The sequence below is a fragment of the Poromitra crassiceps genome, assembly GCF_964638095.1.
Source record: "Poromitra crassiceps genome assembly, chromosome: 4".
Taxonomy (NCBI): domain Eukaryota; kingdom Metazoa; phylum Chordata; class Actinopteri; order Beryciformes; family Melamphaidae; genus Poromitra; species Poromitra crassiceps.
Genome location: NC_139626.1, coordinates 63,710,269 through 63,734,145, shown reverse-complemented (window position 1 = coordinate 63,734,145; position 23,877 = coordinate 63,710,269). Strand labels below are relative to the sequence as shown.

Sequence of the window (23,877 nt, the reverse complement as noted above, 5' to 3'; positions counted from 1 at the left end):
GGCTCGGTAAAATAGGTTATAGACATTCAACATGTCCCAAAATGTTACAGGACGACAGTCGTCGTCTTTGGCACTCTACGTCAGTATTTGAATTGACGACAGCTGTCGTCATTGGCACTCAATGAGTTAATATGATAAAAACTTGGTAAGATGAGCATCATCAGTTAGATTTCTATAATCAGTTTCAACTTCAATACATTCAATCATTCCTTCATCATTTCACACAAATTGAGAAAACAGAATTTAAACTCAGTCGTTTGCTGGAACAAATCTCATCACTTTCAATCTAAAGAGCCAGACACACCAAGCTGACTGTCGGCCGTCTGGGCTGTTGGTCAGTGTCTTGTCTGGGCTGTTGGTCAGTGTCTTGTCTGGGCTGTTGGTCAGCATCTTGTCTGGGCTGTTGGTCAGTGTCTTGTCTGGTCTGTTGGTCAGTGTCTTGTCTGGTCTGTTGGTCAGTGTCTTGTCTGGGCTGTTGGTCAGTGTCTTGTCTGGGCTGTTGGTCAGTGTCTTGTCTGGGCTGTTGGTCAGTGTCTTGTCTGGGCTGTTGGTCAGCGTCTTGTCTGGGCTGTTGGTCAGTGTCTTGTCTGGGCTGTTGGTCAGTGTCTTGTCTGGGCTGTTGGTCAGTGTCTTGTCTGGGCTGTTGGTCAGCATCTTGTCTGGGCTGTTGGTCAGTGTCTTGTCTGGGCTGTTGGTCAGCATCTTCTCTGGGCTGTTGGTCAGCGTCTTCTCTGGGCTGTTGGTCAGTGTCTTGTCTGGTCTGTTGGTCAGTGTCTTGTCTGGTCTGTTGGTCAGTGTCTTGTCTGGGCTGTTGGTCAGCATCTTGTCTGGGCTGTTGGTCAGTGTCTTGTCTGGTCTGTTGGTCAGTGTCTTGTCTGGTCTGTTGGTCAGTGTCTTGTCTGGGCTGTTGGTCAGCATCTTGTCTGGGCTGTTGGTCAGTGTCTTGTCTGGTCTGTTGGTCAGTGTCTTGTCTGGTCTGTTGGTCAGTGTCTTGTCTGGGCTGTTGGTCAGCATCTTGTCTGGTCTGTTGGTCAGTGTCTTGTCTGGTCTGTTGGTCAGTGTCTTGTCTGGTCTGTTGGTCAGTGTCTTGTCTGGTCTGTTGGTCAGTGTCTTGTCTGGTCTGTTGGTCAGTGTCTTGTCTGGGCTGTTGGTCAGCATCTTGTCTGGGCTGTTGGTCAGCATATTGTCTGGGCTGTTGGTCAGCGTCTTCTCTGGGCTGTTGGTCAGCGTCTTCTCTGGGCTGTTGGTCAGCATCTTGTCTGGGCTGTTGGTCAGCATCTTGTCTGGGCTGTTGGTCAGCATCTTGTCTGGGCTGTTGGTCAGTGTCTTGTCTGGTCTGTTGGTCAGTGTCTTGTCTGGTCTGTTGGTCAGCGTCTTGTCTGGGCTGCTGGTCAGCATCTTGTCTGGGCTGTTGGTCAGCATCTTGTCTGGGCTGTTGGTCAGTGTCTTGTCTGGTCTGTTGGTCAGCGTCTTGTCTGGGCTGTTGGTGAGGGTCTTGTCTGGGCTGTTGGTCAGTGTCTTGTCTGGGCTGTTGGTCAGCATCTTGTCTGGGCTGTTGGTCAGTGTCTTGTCTGGTCTGTTGGTCAGCATCTTGTCTGGTCTGTTGGTCAGCATCTTGTCTGGTCTGTTGGTCAGCGTCTTGTCTGGGCTGTTGGCGAGGGTCTTGTCTGGGCTGTTGGTCAGTGTCTTGTCTGGGCTGACAGTGAGCGTCTGTGGCTCTAGTGTTTGTGGTGTGTCCGGCACCGTTTGCTTTAGTCGGCTGATTCAACATGTTGAATCGGCGTTGGGCCGTCGGTGAGATAAATCACTCTGATTGGCTGGTCAGGTCAGCTGATAGCGAAGCAGTGCAGGGGAAGAGACATTCTGCTCATTTTTCAGAGCGTACGTGTGTAGGTCTCACACAGGTGCAGAGCGTACGTGCTACTGTAGGTCTCATACAGGCGCAGAGCGTACGTGCTACTGTAGGTCTCACACAGGTGCAGAGCGTATGTTCTACTGTAGGTCTCACACAGGTGCAGAGCGTATGTGCTACTGTAGGTCTCACACAGGCGCAGACATGCTCAAGTCAAGTCTCAAGTCCCTATGTATGAGTGTTCCATCATCAGCTGGATGCCATCCAGTCTGCTTAGAACACTGCATAGCTCAAACTAAGGAATTCAAAGCATGAACTGTATTATCCTCACTCCTTATCTATTAGAATACAGCAGCAGCAATGATTAGAGATGACATTAGTAGACATTTCCTTCATGTTAACTCATTGAGTGCCAGCCACTTTTGGAGAACGGACGCTCCCAGTGCCAGAGTTTCAGAGCGTTTTCAGTGATTTCTCGAGGCCCACAGAATATTGTGTGATATTACTATGTAAACACCGAACACGCACAAAGAACGATGAGACTCTATTGTATCAGCAGCAAAAAAAAGTTTATTGATATCATTTTCCGTTCTTTAGTTATCAGCCGGAGAAGATAGGTCAAAAACAGCAAATACAGGCGTTTCCATCTAGAAGCTGAGATATTGAGCCTTTTGTGAAATATAGCATTTCAAGTAAATCACTGACTCTGAAGCTAATATTTTCTGACCTGAAACATCTGAACAGTAATTTCCTTCAATATAACAGCACCCCCACCCCCCTCTACTGCAAACTCCTCCTCCGTGGGTGTGTCTCTGGTGGCTCTGCTAGCTCTGAGTGCTGCTTGTGTCAGGCGAGTCTCTGCTGCCTGGATGGCGGCCGCTCGTCGGGGCAGTCTGGATCAGGCTCGCTCGTTTCTGGGGTTTCGGTTGTGAGCTGGGATGAAGCTGCGTCCGATTCTGGGCTTTCTGGGCTTTCTGCTGCACCCAGAGTCTATTTTCGGAGCCCCCCACAGCGAAAATCCTAACCATTCTCATGAGAATGGTTTCATCACGGCTTTTTTTACTCAACTTTCTCTAATCTGGAGAGCACTGTCGCCACCGAATGGGTCGGTAAAATAGGTTATACACATTCAACATGCCCCAAAATTTTACAGGAGATGTATTAGGCTTTGATCCACGTCCCACCGTCAAAAAACGCAATTGACGACAATCGTCGTCATTGGCACTCTACGTTACTAAAGCAATTGACGACGATTGTCGTCATTGACACCCAATGAGTTAATGGAAAATATATATATATATATAAAGATTGTTCACAAGTCCCAAACCTTCAAGTCCAAGTCAAGTCTCAAGTCTTTGAGGACGAGTCTCAAGTCAAGTCTCAAGTCACTGTGTGTGTGACTTAATTCCAAGTCCCCATCTCTGGGTGTGTGCGCGTGTGTGTCTCACTTGAAGCAGTTCTCCTCGTAGATGCTGTTCCACACCCTCCAGGCGGGGGCACCCTTGTAGCCGGTGTAGCGTTCCGGGTTCAGCAGCAGGTCCACGTACTCTGCGTCTGGAGACGTCTCATCTGACACACACACACAACACACACACCACACACACACACACACACACACACACACACACACACACACACACACACACACACACACACACACACACACACAGAGGATAAACCCACCAAGCTGGACTGAGAACTAGAGATGGACTTGACTACTCGAGTCCTCGATTTGGACGTCAGTACTCGTTCAATGGTTCAATGTGTAGAGTACTAGCTGTTTTTTGCCTTGTAAAAAAAACCATACAAATGTATATAATAAATCTAAATGTAACTTGACCCTGTTCTATTTTAAAAGTTAGGATTTTTGGGATGGGACTGCTAGCAAAAATGATCTGCGCACACGTCACAGCCAAACTTTGGTTCCGCTTGTGTCTTGCGTTTCCAGTCGGACACGAAGCCCTACCCACATATTCACTTGAATTGAATGTGAGTACTCGAGTACTCTATAATAATTTAAGGTGAGTACTCAAATACTATATAATAATTTAATGCAAGTACTCGAGCACTCTATAATAATGTAATGCGAGTACTCAAGTACTCTATAGTAATTTCATGTGAGTACTCTAGTACTCTAGAGCAGGTGGAATCTGCTCTCTAAGTGCAAAGTTTTGAATCCGTTCTATCGGGACTATGTTATGGAGAAGTGTGTGTCTGTCCGTCCATCTGTCTTGTTTGCACTGGGATTTCCCCCCGCGTTGTCGGATTCCGATTAACGATACGTTTAACTAATGTCCAAACAGTGTTAATTTCGTCAACGATGACGATATGATTTAGTTAACGCACTTTTTTTCATGACGAAGACGAGACGTAACGAGCTAAACATAGCTTTGATGACGAAATGATAACGAGACGTATGTTTTCTCGTTGACGAGACGAGACGGGACGGGTTGGGCTTATCGGACTTTCAAAATGCATGACATTCCATCCATTTTGCGTGCAGTCTGTCAGAAGCTCAAAATATCACCAATGCATCGCTGTACTTGTTTGGTTGAGAATCGTGCCTCTTGGTTTATATACACTTATAATTAGGTGGCAAGAATATAACGAACAAGGCTCACCGCGCTACTATTTTTTTCAATGGTAAGTAAGCTAACTCTGCAAAAGATCCTGTTAACTAATCACATACATTTGCAAACATTAAGTCAATGTTACTCGACAGTCGGGCTGTGGTACATTTCCTAGTAAGCCACGTTGGTTTAGCCTGGGAGTTAGTCTTCCGTGCAAAAAACAAGTTTTAATTTTGCCATACACCTGGCGCAAATGTATGGACCTGCTAGCTTCAGGCTAAGCTGGCTGGGTTAAGCTAACGTCAGTTCAGGGTGTTATGAGTAAAACATGCAGGGCTTTTTGGTCGGGCAGCAAGTGAAATGCTTTGTCATTGTCCTGTGTTTGGGTGAAATGGGTCGAGCATAATTACAAGTTGCTTGTCCAAATATATATTTAACATGCTGGCTTTTCCCCCCCGACTAAAACTAATGACTAAAAGTTGACTAAAATGTAATGACTTTTCATAGACTAAAACTGGACTAAAACCTTTTGAGTTTTCGTCGACTAAAACTAGACTAAAACTATCAAGGATAGAAATGACTAAAATGTGACTAAAACTAATGAGCATTTTCGTCCAAATGACTAAGACTAAGACTATATCTAAAATAGCTGCCAAAATTAACACAGCGTCCAAATCGAATAATCGAGTACTCATGCCCCTCCCTTGCTGTGACATCACTGATTAGGGCGTGGCCAGAAGTGCAACATGTTTTAAAGCTTGGGCCCATACAAGCGAGTGTTGTGTTGAACTCACCGTCCAGCTCACAGAAGTGATCCTGAGCATCGTCGTGTCGCGCCCAGTCAGCAAACGCCTCTTTAGTATGGTTACTGAAACACAACACAACACCAACTTCAGCCGTGCATTCACACCAAGGCGGAGAAAAGCCTCGCTCGCGCAAATTATTGTTTCAAAAATGTCAACTCAAGCGAACGGGCGGCGAGGCGAAAATCACGTAAATCCGTGTCCCTCTTCGCGCCGCCCGGGGCAAAATCACATCTACTTGCGCGTTTGCATTGACTTTGTATGTTATCTTGTCGCACGACTTCTGTGAAAAGCGCACCAGTGTGAAGCGAACGCCCAATAAAGGCCGTTTACACACCAAGAGAAACAGCACAAAATTGGTGGCACAGCCAAACAGCATGGCCGAGCTAGCGAGCAGCAGGCGAGCCTAGGAATCGTTTATATGCGATCCATTTGTAAAATTTTCTGATATGCCCTGACTTAAGGAGCCTGGTAAAAACCATCCTGATCCTATGACCTCACATTCTGTTTCGCTCCACACTACACATGACTCTCCACACTACTCTCCACACTACACATTAGTGCTGCCACGATTAGTCGACTAGTCGCGATGACGTCGATGACCAAAATCGTTGCAGACGTATTTGGTAGTCGACGTCATCGCATGTTTGTTTTTTAGCTGAAAAAAAGAAATAAACGTTTGTTTTGTTTCCGCGAAGCTGCTGCCTGCGATGGCCTCACTGGCTGGCCTGGCCTCCAGGCGTCTCCGTCCTGTCTTTGATGCACATGCGCAGTACCAATCATCCGGGGAAAACGTGACATCACCGTGACCGGAAAAACAAGCAGCTCCCAGTGTTTCTCCACAGAAAAAATGTCTAGCCGTCCTCATACGTCCAAAGTGTGGGAGCATTTCATCCACAATAATGTGAAATGCAAAATCTGCTAAATTAGCTGAACTCGCTTATCATGGCAGCACGAGTACTGTACTGTACATTACTGTACTGTACAGTAGAGTAATGTACTGTACTGTACAGTACTGCCAGGAGCAGTGGAAAAAGCGTATCTTTACAGTTCAACAGGGTGGGAACTAGCAGCAGCCTATGTAGCTCATGTTTGAGCTGGCTGGCCTGGCAGGCACATGGGACAAGTTAGCCTTGAAGGCTTTCTGCCACAAAGGCAACAGAGGAATTGCCATACAACTCTTCAAACATGTTTCAGTGCATTTTAATTTTAAGGATGTTGGTTGTTATGCTTATGGTTAGGCAAGTAAAACAATTTAGTTAATGTTAGGGTTTTCTTATTTAACCACGACCAAACTCAAACCAAATAGTTGTACTTGCTTAACTCTAATATAAGCAATCTTTGGAATGTATTTTCATGTTTTCAAATGAGTAAACTGTATCTGGCTCGACCGGGTATCGAACATCAGTCCTCTCGGATCAGAAGGCATTTAAGCCCAAACCACAACCTTAGCTGAACATTTTCAAGCCCTAACTCTAACCTATACCAAATTGTTTTACTTGCCCAACCCTAACCATAACAACCAACATCCTTAAAACAAAAATATAAATGCAATAACATGTTTGAAGAGTTGTCATGGCGATTCCTCTGTTCCACGTCATCCCTTTCTGGCAGAAACCCTGCAAGGCTAACTTCTCCCATGTGCGCCCTCATTTCCACTCTCTCTTTTGCATTTTAAACTATTTGCATTGCGGCAGGTGCAGCAGTGAAAGTGTCAGAGCGGACAGGGAAGAAGATACTGTGTGGTCTCACCTCACAGTGCAGGTGGAGGAGTGAACGGGTCAGAGCAGACAGTCAGGGAAGAAGAGACTGTGTGGTCTCACCTCACAGTGTTGGGCAAGTTACTTTCAAAATGTAATATACTACATATTACTAGTTACTTTCATTTGAAAGTAATACGTTACTTTACAATATTACTGTCGGTGTAGAGTAACTCATTACTTATTACACTCCTTTTGCATTACTTTCACCAAAACAACAGCAGCAGCAGAATGACATCGCTGCCCCGTAACCATCCCAAAAAATAATGTCAACTGTCTTGAAGTCAGTGTAAACAATTCAAAATTCTAAATGTTATTCTTTTCCTTTGTTATTGTCATCTATAGTGGTTATTTGCATAAAAACAGACAGTTTGATTAGGAAATTATTGTATCTTTATTTAAATATGTGCTTTGATTTAAAAAAAAATTGTAACTTGAGTTACTTGACAAAGTAACTGGTATAATATTACTGAAATCCTATAAGTAATAAGTTATATTACTGAGTTACTGCTAAAAGTAATAATATATTACTTTTGCAATGAGTTACCCCCAACACTGCTCACCTGAGCACCTCACAGTGCAGGTGGAGCAGTGAAAGTGTCAGAGCGGACAGGGAAGAGGAGACTCAGACTGTGTGTGGTCCAGGGATTCCGCTAGACATTTTCTCAGACGGCCAGTGCAGCCGGTAACGTTCCAAAATTCCGGCCCTATCGAATATTTACCGGCCACTATTAAAAAAAGGATGTTATAAAATAAGTGTTTCCTAAATAAACGAATCAATTTATTTCTCTATAGTCTATTCTTTATAGCCTCTATAGTCGATCATATTTATTCCAGTGTTGTCATTAAGAGACCGATTTCGCAGCAAGAATATTTAATTGGTCGGCACGTCGTTCTCGGTATTGGACGCTTTCGTTATTGAAACAGACAAGATGCATGCATGCTCCTACTATAGCCTATCTATCTGCATTTGCAGACACTCATGAACCAATATCTTCTGGACATTGCCTTGATGAAAAAACAACGTAGCGTTAGCTAAAAGTAATAAGTGCGATAGTGGCAGTGCAGCGCACAACTTGAATATCCAGCAATAGGCTACGCACCTTATCGCTCCCACTCTACACCTGGCGGCACCTGCGTCAGCTCTCCTGCACTCGTTCTCGGCTTCCATGTGGCTTTATTTGTGGTAAGCATTTTGATTCATCTCCTCATCATACGAGCGTCGGGCAACAAGCACGAGCCATTGATTGATTGATTGATTCGGCCGACGTAGATAAAAAGGCTTTTTACCTCCGCTAAATTGACAGCCTACGTCGGGTCGCTTTCGCTTTTGACGGCGGCAGGCACGCTTCTGTTTCTTTCCTGCCGTCTTGCTGGCCTCGGCTGAAGTAGGCTACTTGTTGCATGATCTCGATTAAAAAAAGGACTGGCCTAGCAAGGGATGTCTGTTATGACATTTAGGTTTCCTCCTGTGTGTTTCCTCACAGCGGGTCCAGCGCTGGCCGGCGGGACTGATATATTTTTTCTTTTTCACCAACACTCAACATACAGGGGGCGGAAAACATATGATGTAATAAATTTCTATTTAAGTCGTAGCTTATTGGCAACATCACTTAGGTTATAGGTCACACAATATTAGGCTATTTTATATAAGGAATTTATTTATCTGGCGTATTTCCAGCCGGCCAATTGAGCCGGCGACCTCTTAATTTACCGGCCCACGAGAACAAATACCGGCGGAATCCCTGGTGTGGTCTCACCTCAGGGTGCTGTTGATGTGTGTGTGGTCTCACCTCAGAGTGCTGTTGATGTGTTTGTGGTCTCACCTCAGAGTGCTGTTGATGGCTCCCAGCTCATTGGCCTGCTCACAGTCCGTCATGGTGTTCACTGCCTGGGAATACTGGAGCAGGGAGACAAACAGAGACAGACGTTTAGTGAAAGTAATAATGAAGGCTGCTCGATTATAGCAAAAATCATAATCACGATTATTATTTGACTGATATTGAGATCGCGATTATTTAACGCGATTACTCATTTACTTTTTTTAATACTGGATTTCTTTGAACTTAAAATATAATTGAACTGAAAAACAGAAATGAATAAGAAAAAGTAAAATAGTAAATAAATAAATCGGCTAACTAATATAAATAATAAAGCGGCCAATATAAATAATAAAGATGTATTATTTTATCTCAATTATCTTGTTTTCATAATTGTGGGAAACCAAACTTGTAATTGAAATTTGATTCACTGCACAGCCGTAGGGCTGGGCGATATGACCAAAATCTCATATCCCGATATAAGTCATTTCATATCCCGATACCGATATATATCACGATATAGCATATTTTCTGTAAATTCTATTTATAGTTTATATAAAATGACCACATGGCCATTTATATATGTAGCAGTTAAACCTGTTAAAATGTTGTCAAACCTCACAAATGATACATGCATTCAGAATACAGATAAGCATGGCTATTCTTTACAACACAGATAATAATAATTAGTTGCAGGGCAGTAGAATGAAACACAAACTGAACCACGCCACCAGTTCGATTTTCAAAGAGGACACTAGCATTTGATGTGTTTGATTTAAGCACTAATTTGGAATCATATCTAAAAGCGGCCACTAGGGGGCAGTATTTCTTTAGTCAATGTCAAAATACCTACATGTTCAGTAGAAGAAGAATAAAACAGTAGAAGAAGAAGAACAACGTTAACCAACACAACTCACCCAGGGAAAGCTAAAAGCTAAAGCTAACGATAGTTTTGTTGTCAGCCCTCAAGGGATTTCCTTGGGATGATGAGAGGAGATGTTTTGCCAGGTTTAACGTTAGGAGGACACACGCAAATATGGATCAAACGCGGACTTAACACAGCACAAATGCCTGGGTAGGCTAGGCGGACGGAGTGGAGGTAACATCTCCCTGCTCTTTAGCCTACTCACCGGCTGATTTGTGCCACTTATACAGGGATGCAAGGGGCTTGTTGACACAGAGTCTGGTGCGTGTGTGGACTGTGAACGTGAGTAAAAAAGAAAACAGAATGAAGAAAGCACAGCGTCATCCAAATGACGGACAATATTGCCGTAAAGAGTGTGATTTGCAACACAACGATATAAACGATAGAGCATCATATCAGACGAAATACATTTTCTATCGTCCAGACGAAATATATCGTCATATCGCCCAGCCCTACACAGCCGTAGTAATAACGTCAATCAGCATTAAAACAGTTTTATTACAAATCAGACTGCAGGACAGAGAAAGTGACTCATTGTTATTGATAACCCTCATCAATAGAGCACCGCAGGAATGAGTCCAGAAGTAGCATGGAAGGCGGAATTCCCGGACTTCCTGGATCTTACGGGAAAAAGTCAATGGGGTTTTAGAATGGGGATTTCACTTAAATGCATAAAATAAGCTCCGTGGTTCACAAAAGTGTATGGGAGCCGTCATTTGGGTTCAGCAGGATAATCTTCACAAACGTGAATCACTTTTTAAGCCAAGCTAACGGCAGATTGTATTCACTGTAATATATTGTATATTATTAATATGACCGGTGACGTGAGCATTGATAACCATAAAGTCTGACGTCAGCACGTGAGCCAATTTAAGAGTTTGAGCCCAAAATAAGGTTATTTGTCAATAAAATACAGTGGCAACACTTTGGCTAATTAGCAGAGCGGCTTTTAACACGTTCATTGCCAACGACGTATTGATACGTCAAGCAGAATCCAACCGTTGACTGCCAGCGACGTATTGATACGTCAAAAAAATCGTTTTTTTTTTTTTGACGGTGGATCGTTGATCTGTCCCTTTTGCATCTTCTATTATACTGTTAGAGCCGCCGGGCGTGTGCAATCCATTCCGCCGACCCACTGAGTGGCGACGGTGCTCAGACTATTGAGTGTTGTTTGGCCAGAAACGCACGCATTCCAGCTGAGCTCAACCGAGGACCCAGAAGCGAACGAGCCTCATTCTCATACTGTAGGCGAAAACCTTTCACACGGGCGCACGGCGGTGGGGGGTTCCAAAGGTGGACTGGGTGGAAAGCACACTTTGAAGCGCGCAGCATAAAGCCTAGAGTCACACAAGGCTTCGTCAAAGCTCTCAACCGAAAATCCAAGAACGGATTAAGCCACATCCACGCTCGCCGACGAGGGGCCGCCAGAGACGGAGGCTGCTGCTCACTGCTCAGACAGGCAGGAGAGACTGGCTTGTGACTGACAAACGCTGCTGAAATCCACCAGACACGCCCACGGAGGGAGGAGTTGTAAGGAGAGGGGGTGCGGGTGCTGCTATGGAGGAAATTACTGTTCAGAACTATATTGTTTATGTCTGATGTCTCACTGATGCCAAAAATAAATGGTTAAAGTGACTGTTTGATATTGAATTTCACAAAACTGCGATTATCTCAGCTTTTTGTCTCAGACGCTGAAACCATGCTGTACTCAACGGCTAATATCTACATAACTACTAACTCTACAAACTACGGTAACTCTTTTAGACAGAGAAAGCACACATTCTATTAGTACTTTTGTGAACTTTGTGTTGACAAACTCCAAGCAGAAAATTATCCTTGGCTCTTGTAAAATGAGCCAGAATCCTCAAAAAAACCCTCTGGCAAAAGCTACCTACAGTAAAAAAAAAAAGGCTGGCAGTGAATGTGTTAACACGACAGGCCTATTATACATCAAACTCTTGAGCTACTTCTGCGCTCACTCAGAATGTCAAAATATAAGCGATGTCATGAATTGTTGTCGAGATATTAACATTTGTTTGGCACAACTCATACTAGTTAACTGCCGTGGGGTTCCTGATTTCTGGGTGGCTGTGATGTCATGCTGATTCATCCTATAGAGGAAGGAGAAGAGACCCCAAAGTGTCACAACTCACTTATCAAAGGATCTCCTTTCTTTGTTAATTCATCTCATCCCTCCTTCCTCTTTTTAAATGCAATTCTCCTGCTTGAAACTCTCCCGTCCGTTCATACTTGGGGGGTGAGGGTGATACTTGCCATCACCCTCACCATTCCTACCTCCTCTCACCTTTTCTTTTGCACCACAATGTATCAAACATGGGTCATTTACAGCAGGTAAACAGCGAGGTGGGAATTTAGGACTGTTATCATGAGAGAGAAAAGAGTGGAAGAGAGATACAAAGCATGGAGACAAGATAGGTGGGTTTTTATCCTCATCTAGACTTGGACAACTATTTTGAATAGCACCTTTTTTGTCTTATGTACCACTTGAGCTGTTTTGCCATGTCGATAGTGCCTCCTCACTCATGCCTGTTGATGTTTCTAAATGTGTTCTATAACCTGTTGTTTATTATGGATCCTCATTAGTCTGACTATTCAGACTATTTATTCCTGGGGTCCCTGCAACAGAGAAAATACAAAACGATATAATGCAGTATTACACTGCACACAAGAAAACAGTGAACAAGGTTCACATAACTTTTAGTGCAATATGCAGACGTACAAGTAAATCCATACAAAATATATTTTTCACTGAGCTGCCGGTGTGTGGGTGTGGCTGCTTCCTTTTTCCTTTTGTCACCAGGCTCCCCTAGACCTGAATCTGGAGCAACAGCAACTAGATGTTCTAGAGCCATTTATCAGTCATGTAACAGTTGACACCTGTCGGCGGGAACTAGTTGCGGCGCGCACGTGCCATTTTTACAATGGGCTTATGAAATGACTTTTGAAATGATTTTTTCCATCATTTTGGAAATAAATTGTGATCCCAATTCCCAAATCTTTCCAGGCAGCCCCTGTAGCCCCCTGTACCCTATGGGGTACACGACACGTACCCCTGGTTGGGAATCACTGCCCTAAGGGATCAGTTCATCCCAGGCCTGGGCAAGAGACGCGGTGGCCCTGTGAAGAGGCTCTGGGTTACGGGCCCCCTGAGCTCTTGGGCCCCTGGGCCTGGGCCTATTAGGCCCGTTCGGTAATACATCCCTGCTTTTTACCAGTTCTAGTTAACGCTCTTTCCATAAAGTCCTTCAGCTTTAATATCTGTTGGCTGGTTTGTTGACAATGAGCAGGATGTTGGCTTCTAAAATAATGTTTTTTACAGAGATATGACTGAAAACAGTATGGCCGCTTCTTCTGTTTTATCACAGACAAAGAGTATACTGCAGACAAGATGAGAAGCTGTTCTGCTTCTTTTACAACAGCGCATGCAGTCATTATGTTGCAGTCAGAATCAGAATTTTTACCGTATTTTTTACCGTATTGCCACAATATGCAAGTTACATAATGAGGAATTTGTCTTAGTGTGCAGAGTAGCGGTCAGGTCAATATACAGATACTAGGGATCTCGCGAGAAACAAACAGAGCCCCAGCTCTCATTTATACACTGATGATGATGATGATAACAAGTAAGAAGAAAACTAAAAGACAAACACAACATTGCAGCAATCAAACAATCAAATCAAATATATATGTACATGAGTGGAGGAGTGATCAGTGGATATTAAATATGAATTTACATTGAATTTACATGAACTTTGCAGTCTGAGTTAAACAGGCATTAAGTTAGATATGAGTTACAGTCCTGGAGGTCCTTGGCAGAAGGGGTTTCCAGGCCTTGTTGTTGGTGAGGCTGATGGCGGTTGGGAAGAAGCTGTTCTTGTGGCGAGTGGTTCTGGTCTTGGCAGACCTCAGTCTCTTGCCGAGGGGGAGTGTCTTGAACAGTTTGTGGCCAGCGTGGGAGGGGGTTGCAGTGGAACATGAGTGGAACATTCTTCGGGTCTTATCAATCTAAGCTCTTTGGCACAAATGGTGATATGCGTTGGTACAGCGCGTGCACAATGTACGTTGTCATCGAAGATCGACGGTGAAACAAGTAGGAAGAACTGAGTGGAGGGGGGCTCACCTCCTGTCCCTCCACTTGCCCTAACGCCAGCCGAGTGCCGGCGGGGTGGAATCGACCTCAAGCGGAACGAGTCCAGATGTCCAAACACTTCTGCTCCGTCGTGCTTCATCAGGCTGGCAAACAGCCAGCCAACCCCCCCCCAAGCCCCCACCCGGCCTTCTACAGGGCCTACCTACCATGCAAGATAAGCTGAGTGCTAGGCGAGACAGAATGTGCTGGAACAAACACAGCTGCTACTAACCTGCATTAAGCAAGCTGCCGTGACTGAGCAAACAAACGCTTCTCTACAGACTAACAGGTGCAGGACATGCAGAGACGTGTAGCGATTAATAAATTGCTCCGTTTGTGATCTCCGAGGATGCGTTCAACCACCAGCATGTTCTGAGAGGTCTATTTCAACTCTGCAGTGTTTTTCCTCCTTTAGTTCTGTCGGTTTGTCCCGGTGAGAACAATGACCTTTGAACTCTGGTGGCACCAAGTAACGGCATCAAGAGTTTTGCTGAATCCAGATGTCCCACCCTCCAGACTTGTGGGCTGAGCCCTCGCAGACTTCAGTCGTACTAGTGTCCTCTAGAGAGAGAGTGGCGTCAGCAGAGGACCAAAATGCGAGACTCATTAGCCAATGAACAGCCAGGAATGGGTCTCGCGCTACTTTTGCATGCTAAAATAAAGCTGATATTGTACAATTTGATTCAAGGGGGGAAAACCCTTTCAGAGTACAACACAAACTGTCTATGTTGCTGCAACTCGACAGTCCTGCTTAATCCAGGACCTTACTTCCTGGAACTCTTGAGAGTAAAAAACTGGTCCATTGGAGTGAATGGAGATGTCGGAACTCTTCTATTATACGGCTCTGAGTCGTACGTACCGTGACGTGTTCAATGTCATCACGTAAGCCGCTGATAAGACAGGCCTCAAGTCTGTTTCACTCGTTGCCGTGGAAATGTGCCAAGCAACAGTCTAGCGACAACTAAAATCAATTTTGTGGTTTTTCGCCCAGCTCTCATGCCCACAGCCTTGAATACTATTTCTGTCCTACATGATTCAGCAACATTTTAATGAAGTCATTGTTTTAAACATTCATAAGAAGTTATTTTTGTTTTGTTATTTTGTTCGTTTTGGAAAAACGAAAACGTCACATCCACATTGCAATGAATTGTGGGTAATTAAATTAGTGAAGTGTGGTGAAGTCTGCACCCCCAGCGGACTCTGGAAGTCTGCAGAAAGTCTGCTGGAGCCCCCTTGTGGACTGGATGGGTTGTGGAGTTGGAGCTCTCAGCACTCTGCGGCCTCACTTGCTCTTATCATGACATCACTGATGATGTCACAACTTCCCATCACTGATGACATCACAATTGCTCTTATGACATCACTGATGATGTCACAATGCCTATGACATCATCAGTGATGTTACAATGCACAATCTCAAGTGACATCACTGCCAGGACAAAATTGAAACAGAGAACAGACAGAGCAGCCACTTGCCCCTTTGATAGATTGATTGATAGATAGATAGATAGATAGATAGATAGATAGATAGATAGATAGATAGATAGATAGATAGATAGATAGATCGATCGATCTCACCTTGTTGTAGTTCCCGGATTTAATTCCCACAGGGATCTTACTCTGTACAAAAATAACATAAAATAAATAAAAATAAACATCAGTCATGAAGTAAACACGCCAAAAGATTACATGAGAAAATGTTCTGCAATATAAAACATCCTTTATATTTAAAGCAGGACTAACCCCCAAAACACTTTTTTTTGTTACAATTGTATAAACTATAATTTTCAGACAGCAAAGTGCCCTCTATGGGTTCAAAACTGCTTTTTTTTTACCTCCAAAATGCCCAAAATGTGGTACAACCTGACATCACGGTGTACTCCCCTTTCCCACTCATGTGAAAAATGTTTTTTTCATGTGATCATTACTGTAGTTCACGCCAGAGCCATAATAGGAGAGTTGCAACATCTCCATTCACTCCAATGGACCCGTTTTTAGCGCGAGCCCTTTAAGAGCGCAAGGCATCGTGGGTAATTGGCGACTGTGGCTAATGTTAGCGGCTAGTTAGTTATGTCACATGGCAGTAAAACGCCACTGAATGACCAATTTGATATAACTTTTAACCATTTTGAGTAACACTGTTTCCATACGGACCCCCAGTGTTGGTTAGTTGTTTATAACGTGGCTATATAGAAAGTACTCTATCTCTGATACACTCTGACATAACGTTTTCCCTCTATGCGGGGAAAAGTGTCATGGCGGCCGTTTACGGTTTATTTTTCGGTCTGAACCAATCAATGGTCTGAACTCAGCCAAAGAGTGTAGTGAGACAAGATGAGACGCTCTTCTGCTTCTTTTCTTTGTTTTTGTTTTTTAATCAAACAGCATGACGTTTTGTCACATATCTGGGGGGGGGGGGGGGGGGGGGCGTAAGTCCTGCTTTTAAGTTAATCCGCAGTATAATACATTGTGTTGGTTAACTGGTCTTATTTGACAGTAATATAAGTTAGTTAATAAGCATTATAGTAGAGTCAAATCAATACTGAAGTCAGTTAATCAGTAGTAGAGTAAGATGAATATGTAAGTGGGTTGTGCTGTGTGTATGTTGACTAGAGGAGTTGACCTCTGACCTCTGGGCAGGGCTCCACATGGCAGTCTTTGATGGAGCAGTGTCCGTCGTCGGGCCAGAAGGGGCACGGCCTCCTCAGGTTCACCTGGAGGGAGACAGCACAGCACAGTGACGTTAAGGGTGCAGGACGCAGCGCCCCCTGCCTGTAGGGTGGGTGTAGCACGTCGGCATGGGAGTGTCTCACTTCACACCCCCTTTCTGCCTTCTCCCCTTCAAAACAAGCATGTGTGCCATGGATCAGAATCACAATCAGAATCCGCTTTATTGTTCCAAGGAAATTGGCTCCGGTTCGCTTAACTCTCAATGTACTCACACACAAAACAACAGTGAATGGTCGGTCTGAAGGTCCTTACACATCGGGAGCGTTTTTCCTCGTGCGATTAATTCGCACGTCAATAATATTTTCCAAACCTATATCAGTCAATGCAACCGTGCATAGTACCAACGGCGACGTTTCGCTGAGCGTTATTGCGGTGTTTATTTTTTCGAACCACGGTCGATTTTTCAAGAAATTCACTTCCGACGTGTACACATCTGTGGCTGTGATTGACAGGTGGGTCAAAACTCGCATCGCAATTTCGTGCCGTATATTCTCATCGCTCTTGATGTGTAAGGACCTTAAGACAGGCACGAATAACAAACAAAGGATAGTTAAACATTTATGACTATATACAATTCAATAATAATAGGGGTATGAAAAAAGCGTCTATTTTAAATATGTGTATGAGAGGACAGTATGTACAGTATATATGTATATATATATATATGAATGTATGTATGCATAAATACATCTGCAAAAAAGATTTCTGACATCCGCAATTTTAACGTTCATCTGGATGGCTTTCAGTGGTGTGGAGCGGTGTTGTTGGAACATTTGCTGCTGAGTGCTGATTCATATAAAAGGGCAGGCTTTCATTGACAAACTAACGGTTAGTTTGTCAATGAAATGTATCTGCTCTTCACAATAAAAATCCTGCGATACAGCTGCGACTTTAGAGAGAGAAGAGAAGAAGAGATGAGAGTGAAACAGACAGAGCAGAGGCTCTGGGGTGTGTGTGTGTGTGTGTGTGTGTGTGTGTGTGTGTGCGTGTGCATGTGTGTGTGTGTGTGTGCGTCTGCGTGCGTGAAAATGGAAATATGCCATGCATTCTCCTGGTGAGAAACGGCAGATACAACCTTTACAAAAGACTTGATTTTCCCCTTCTCCTTTGTAAAACAGAAAATAACATTTGAAAAAAGGACATTTTCATGATTTCTGGGAATGTAAGAAAATTAAGAAATATTGGGAAGAAATATGGGTGGAATTGAAAGCAATATTGGGATACGAGGTACCTAACACGTGTGAGGTGCTTTATCTAGGTAACTTAACCAACGAAAATGTACAGCGGGAGGATCAGTATTTGGTTAAAGTTTTGCTAGCAGCAACCAAGAAGGCAATCACAAGGAAATGGTGTAAGGAAGAACCACCCACCCAGATTCATTGGATGGAAATAGTAGAGGAAATTCTCAAAATGGAAAGACTCACACACATCCTGAGAATTCAACAGTCACAATTTGAAATAAAATGGGACAAATGGAGAACTTACAAGGAAACCCCTCCTCACGGAGACACCACCCTAACCACTGAAAGAAGACCTGAACTATTATGAACCACAGAATGTAATCATGTAACACTGACACACCCAACGCTTGTCTTTTGTTTGTTTATGGTTTGTTTTGTATGTGACTAAATGTGCAAAAATCAATAAGAATTTAAGTAAAAAAAAGAAGAAAAAATGACATTTTGGGATTGCAACTTGAATACAGAGCTGTGCGTCTTTCAGCACCATCAAGGCCTGGAGAGCAGAAAGCAGAGAGAGAGAAGCAGAGAGAGAGAGAAGCAGGGAGAGAGAGAGAAGCAGGGAGAGAGAGAAGCAGAGAGAGAGAGAGAAGCAGAGAGAGAGAGAAGCAGAGAGAGAGAGAGAAGCAGAGAGAGAGAGAAGCAATAGACCTTATTCACAGCGCGGCCATCGCACAGGGTGGCAACGCGTCTGAGCCTGCGTTACAACCCATGTAAACAATGGAGCGGTGGTCCCAAAACCTGAGTTCTGTTCCACCAATTTCTTTTGATCAAATTGATAAATGGGCAGATGACAACATCAACATCCCCAAAAGGATTCAAAAGAAGGGCTACAGTAACTGGATTGAAGGGTACATCCACGATATTCAAGGTAAATTAGGGTGCAACGTTACTGTGTACAAAGACTTGCTATCTGTGCAGTGCTTGCTCCGCCGTCATATTAACTTCACTTATCGTGATTTTTGCATGTTAATCATGAATCAATCTAACACGATTCATTTGTAATCTGACAACTTTAGTAGCGCTAACATTGCTGACATCGTCAGTTAGCTGTAAGTAGATATTGGCCACTTGTAGGTGCTATGACGTTTCCATGCTAACATTGTTTTATTAAATCGATGAATGAGCGTTATTCTATCATTAGTAGCCTACTTTTCAGATAGGTTTAACGCTTCCAGGCTATGTAATTTTATATGAACGTATCCTTCAACGTTACATAGCCTGGAATTTGATATGAACGTATCCTTCAATGTTAAACCTATCTGAAAAGTAGGCTTTTACACGTTGTTGCTTTTACACGTTGTTGGCAGTCAACAGCTGGATTCTGAAAACGTGTTTACACGTTGTTGGCAGTGAATGTGTTAATGATGCAGTTCATGAGTTGAGAGAGAAAGCACGCCGGGCTTTCTATGCCATAAAGAAAAATATACAGACAGAAATACCAATTCGAGTTTGGCTAAAATTAATTGGGTGTGTTATTGAACCAATCGCACTCTATGGCAGTGAGGTGTGGGGTCCACTTACAAAACAAGACTTTACCCAATGGGATAAACACCCCATTGAGACCCTGCATGCAGAGTTCTGTAAGATTCTCCTTCATGTCCAGAGGAAAGCTACAAACAATGCATGCAGGGCAGAATTAGGCCAATACCCACTAATACAAAAAATACAAAAAAGAGCAATTAAATTTTGGACACACCTAAAACGAAGTGACCCCCTCTCGTACCATTACCAAGCCCTGCAATGCCAAGAGCTGAGCAATAGGAGCACCCTTACCCAACTGATCCTGAGGCTGAGTCCACAAACCTGCTCTATTAACACAGCCCAGGAACAGAACACATCACCAATCAGACTTAATCAAATTACAAAACAGTTCAAACTGAACTACCTCACCTATTGGCAAACACAAACAAAAGCACAGAGCAAAATGCAGTGCTATCTGGCTCTAAATCGACAGTACACCATAGCAGATTATTTGAGCATAGTGACTGATCAACAACTCAAAAGAACCTTGACAAAGTACAGACTGAGTGAGCACAGCCTTGCTATTGAAAAGGGGAGACACAGGAAAACCTGGCTCCCTGCAGAGCAAAGGCTTTGCAGTCATTGCACCCTTAGTGAACCTGAGACAGAGCTACACTTTCTCACCAAATGTGAAAAATATAAACATGTTAGAGAAGCACATTTTAAAAGATTTGAATTAATAACCTATTAGACACAGAAAAACTACCAGTCCTACTAGGGGAGGAGTCAAAGAGCTGTGCGTTAGCAGCAGTCTATGTTGCTGCCTGCCATAGACTGAGGGACAGTGAGTGACAGTCACCTGACACACGTTGCTGTTAGAGCATATCTGACAACAGACCATCTTTAATGTTCTTTGTTCCTTGTTGTTGCTACATCTGACAACACATCACCTGTTTGTCTTGTAGTTTGTTTCTTTGTTATCCTTTGTTCTTTTGATTGCCTCTCTATGGCCTATATGACAACACATCATTAATTTGTCTGGTAGTTTGCTATTCAAAGGATGTTGCTGCTATATCTGACAACAGATCTTTTTTTCTTGTAGTTTCTTTGCTATTCAAAGAATGTTATTTGATGTTGCTACTATATCTGACAACAGATCATTTGTTAGTCTTGTAGTATGTTAGTATATAGTATACAGTATAGTATATAGTAAGTTTTCTAATTAATGTTTAGCTGTTCATATCTAATCGCTTGCTTTGGCAATATGTACAGTGTACGTCATGCTAATAAAGCCATTTGAATTTGAATTGAATTGAATTGAGAAGCAGAGAGAGAGAGAGAAGCAGAGAGAGAGAGAGAGAGAAGCAGAGAGAGAGAGAAGCAGGGAGAGAGAGAAGCAGAGAGAGAGAGAGAAGCAGAGAGAGAGAGAAGCAGAGAGAGAGAGAGAAGCAGAGAGAGAGAGAAGCAGAGAGAGAGAGAAGCAGGGAGAGATAGAAGCAGGGAGAGAGAGAGAAGCAGAGAGAGAGCAAAATAAAATCAATGAGCAAAAACTACACAACAAAACAGTTCCTGAAGAGTAATCACCAATGTGTCCGTGGGTGGGTGTAAACTTGACGACTTGACGATTGTTCATGATGTTTTATGACTGATTGATGATGTTATGATATCCTTGTTTATGTTTATTGTATATTTTACTGTATTTTGCTTTTAATATGTGCTTTTAATAACATCTAGGCACGGGCATTGTAGATTAGCTTAGGCTATAAACGTTGTGATACTTGACATCAGACGTTTCTTGCTACATGTTCTATGTAAAAAAAATACATTTACATACTGCACTGTGGTTTGAAGGTGTGCAGGGTGATGTGGTCTTCTACACTGAGCTGCAGCTGAGCAGCAAATGTGAATCAAATACCTGTTGCTGCTACACAATGTGCCAAAGCTTCAGTATGAATGCTACCATACCAGATGGTAGCAATGTTGCTAAACTGGATTCTGCACGCACATGAACAATGGACATGTAGGCTAATAAATAAGAATGATAAAACCTGACTTTCCTGTCGAAAGTCGGCATCTGGCAGCCGAGGTTTTGTGTCATCAAAAATGTAGTCTTCCCTGTCATTGTATTCCTGTATACACCTTGGTACCAGAAAGACCGGTAGGTGTATCTATAAATGTATGGTATGAAGTATTAACTAGTTGATTGTTCCTTGGTTCCTTGGCTCAACACCATATTGGCTTGTTATGGCATAGCTTCATTTTTTTTTATTGGCTATTGACGGGATCTAGTCACATTTGAGTTGTTGATGAGTAGGGCTGCAACTATCGATTATTTTAGTAATAGAGTATTCTACCGAATAATCCATCGATTAATCGAGTAATCGGATAAGAACCCTTTTTTGTGTTTTCAAAGGCTTATCGTAAATATACACCAAAAAATAAGATAAATCTCTTCAAATAAACAACTACATTAGTTTCTTTCTTAGAAAAAACAACATTTTTATTTTTAAATTGCATAGAACTGGCAGTGGCACCATTCAGCTTTTCACTTGAACATGATGGACCCGTCCTTACAAAGCTGTCCATAGTACGCTGTGATCCGCTGAAAAAGAGGTGAAATAATAATTAATATTGATATTTATTAGGTAAGTTCATAACAAAACTGGAGAATGCGCATTTACACACCCTAGACCTGTTGCCTATTATTGACACAAATATCAGAATAGCAAGATAACAGGTCAGGTGGTGTAATAATTGGAGCCTAAAATGCACCAATTAAATAGTTGTTTGCAATCATCATGAGAAGAGTCGACCGGTCTAGGGTGTGTAAATGTACATTCTCCACACACACACTCTTTCTCTCTCACACACACTCACTCTCTCTCTCTCTCTCACACACCAACAGGCTAGTGTGATCACACACACACACACACACACACACACACACACACACACACACACAACGCTGTTAAATTAGCCGTTAACGTTAGGTTAAGCTTTGTATTTCTCACAGAAAACGGCAAGCCACATCAAAAAAATGCAGCGTGAATGCAGTTACTAATAGTCATATTGGCAACGTGGCAAGCCAGCAGCACAACTACTACTAGTCTTAATATCAAGTACCAATCATTAGCATACATTTACATTAGCGTTGTGTATAGTTAACGTTACGTTACCTTGCTCCGCTCGACGTAGATGCGCTGGTGGATGCGTAGACTGGATGTTTACGGTTCAGGTGCTGAAGCATTGACGAGGTACTGTTGTGATATGCAAGTATCGTCAGTACAGTACTTGCACACCACTGAGTTTGTGTCCTTTTTCAGCGTGAAATGATCCCACACTTTAGACAGTTTCGGTCGCTTTGTCGGCCCTGGTTCTTCCCTTCCCGGCTCCTCCTGTCTGCTTTCTCCGCCGCCTCGTTCCATTTTGCGGGGTCCGCTCGCAGTATAGCTCTGCTCTCTGGTCTGTCTGCGATCATGTGTCCTCGCGTGTTTACACGGGAAGAGCGCTGTGCCACACCAGTAAGCGTCCGTGAGAAACACAGTCTAATGCCATGTCGAGGCGAATCATTTTGGCCTCGATCATTTTAATTATTCGAGTTATTCGAGGTACTCGAGGAATCGTGACAGCTCTATTGATGAGTAAACGCTACAGACTGCATCCAGAGACCACTTGTAAAAATCAAACACGTTTGATATAATCGCAGTTGCTCCGAATCACATCAGGAGAGAGAGAGAGAAGAGAGTCTGTAAAACTCATACACTTATATAGACTTTCTGTGCCCACTGACCAAGGTAGGAAATTAACTTTTATTTTTATTTTTTGCCCTTGTGAAATATGTTTCAGTGGCATTTTGGATCATTTCCAGGGCAATTTTATCAAATGTTGGGAAATACCTTAGTTGCACCTATGTTTCATGACGGACCAATCACTGACTCTTATCCAAGCATATTTTATTTGTAAAAGTTCATAAACAATGACAGTTTAAAATCCTCATTTCCTATCTCAACAACACTGTTGACTGATCTTTTTCCTCTGTGAAAGATGTATTTTATGTAGGGGTGCACCGATCGATCGGCAAGCAATCTGTATCGGCCGATTTTGACCTCAAATATGCGATCGGCTGATTGCCAATATTTCGGCTGATTGCCGATATTTTTTTATATTATTATTTTATTTTATTAATTAAAAAAAGCCCTATCACTAATCAGGCTTTCCAACGATATAAAATACAATGCCAATTGGTATTATTAAAGGGGAGAAATAATCGTCCTAAATAACGTTTCCAAACTTTTTTTGAGGAGTTTATATATCGGTGATCGGTGATCGGTAATCGGTCGATGATCGGTTGGGCAGATATTTCCCATAGGCGATCGGCAATCGGTGATCGGTGGCAAAAAAACGTGATCGGTGCACCCCTAATTTTATGTATAGGTTTATCATGTGCAAACCAATAAACTAAACCTAAACTAGACTAAACTACTTGTTCTACTCCTGTCCTGTAGCCAGAAGAACACGTCACGTTTTCCCTAGTAGTAGTGAGGTAGTGGCCCTGTTCCACT

The 23,877-nt window shown here is 43.1% G+C and overlaps 2 protein-coding genes across 2 annotated transcripts in view; both read right to left on the bottom strand.

The window, feature by feature from the left end:
* LOC310775900 (NLR family CARD domain-containing protein 3-like) overlaps nucleotides 1–23,877 on the bottom strand; it is a gene marked incomplete at its 5' end in the record, with an annotated part of 253,183 nt that overhangs the window by 34,004 nt on the left and 195,302 nt on the right. The gene's annotated exons all lie outside the window — the stretch shown is intronic.
* The window catches only part of LOC310774932 (ERO1-like protein beta), a gene marked incomplete at its 5' end in the record, with an annotated part of 64,682 nt that overhangs the window by 17,350 nt on the left and 23,455 nt on the right, over nucleotides 1–23,877 (bottom strand). Inside the window, 5 exons of the mRNA XM_083635022.1 lie at nucleotides 3,301–3,421; nucleotides 5,217–5,290; nucleotides 8,812–8,885; nucleotides 15,462–15,503; nucleotides 16,514–16,597. Of these exons, the coding sequence (XP_083491148.1) occupies nucleotides 3,301–3,421; nucleotides 5,217–5,290; nucleotides 8,812–8,885; nucleotides 15,462–15,503; nucleotides 16,514–16,597 (395 nt within the window). The remainder of the gene's footprint in view (nucleotides 1–3,300; nucleotides 3,422–5,216; nucleotides 5,291–8,811; nucleotides 8,886–15,461; nucleotides 15,504–16,513; nucleotides 16,598–23,877) is intronic.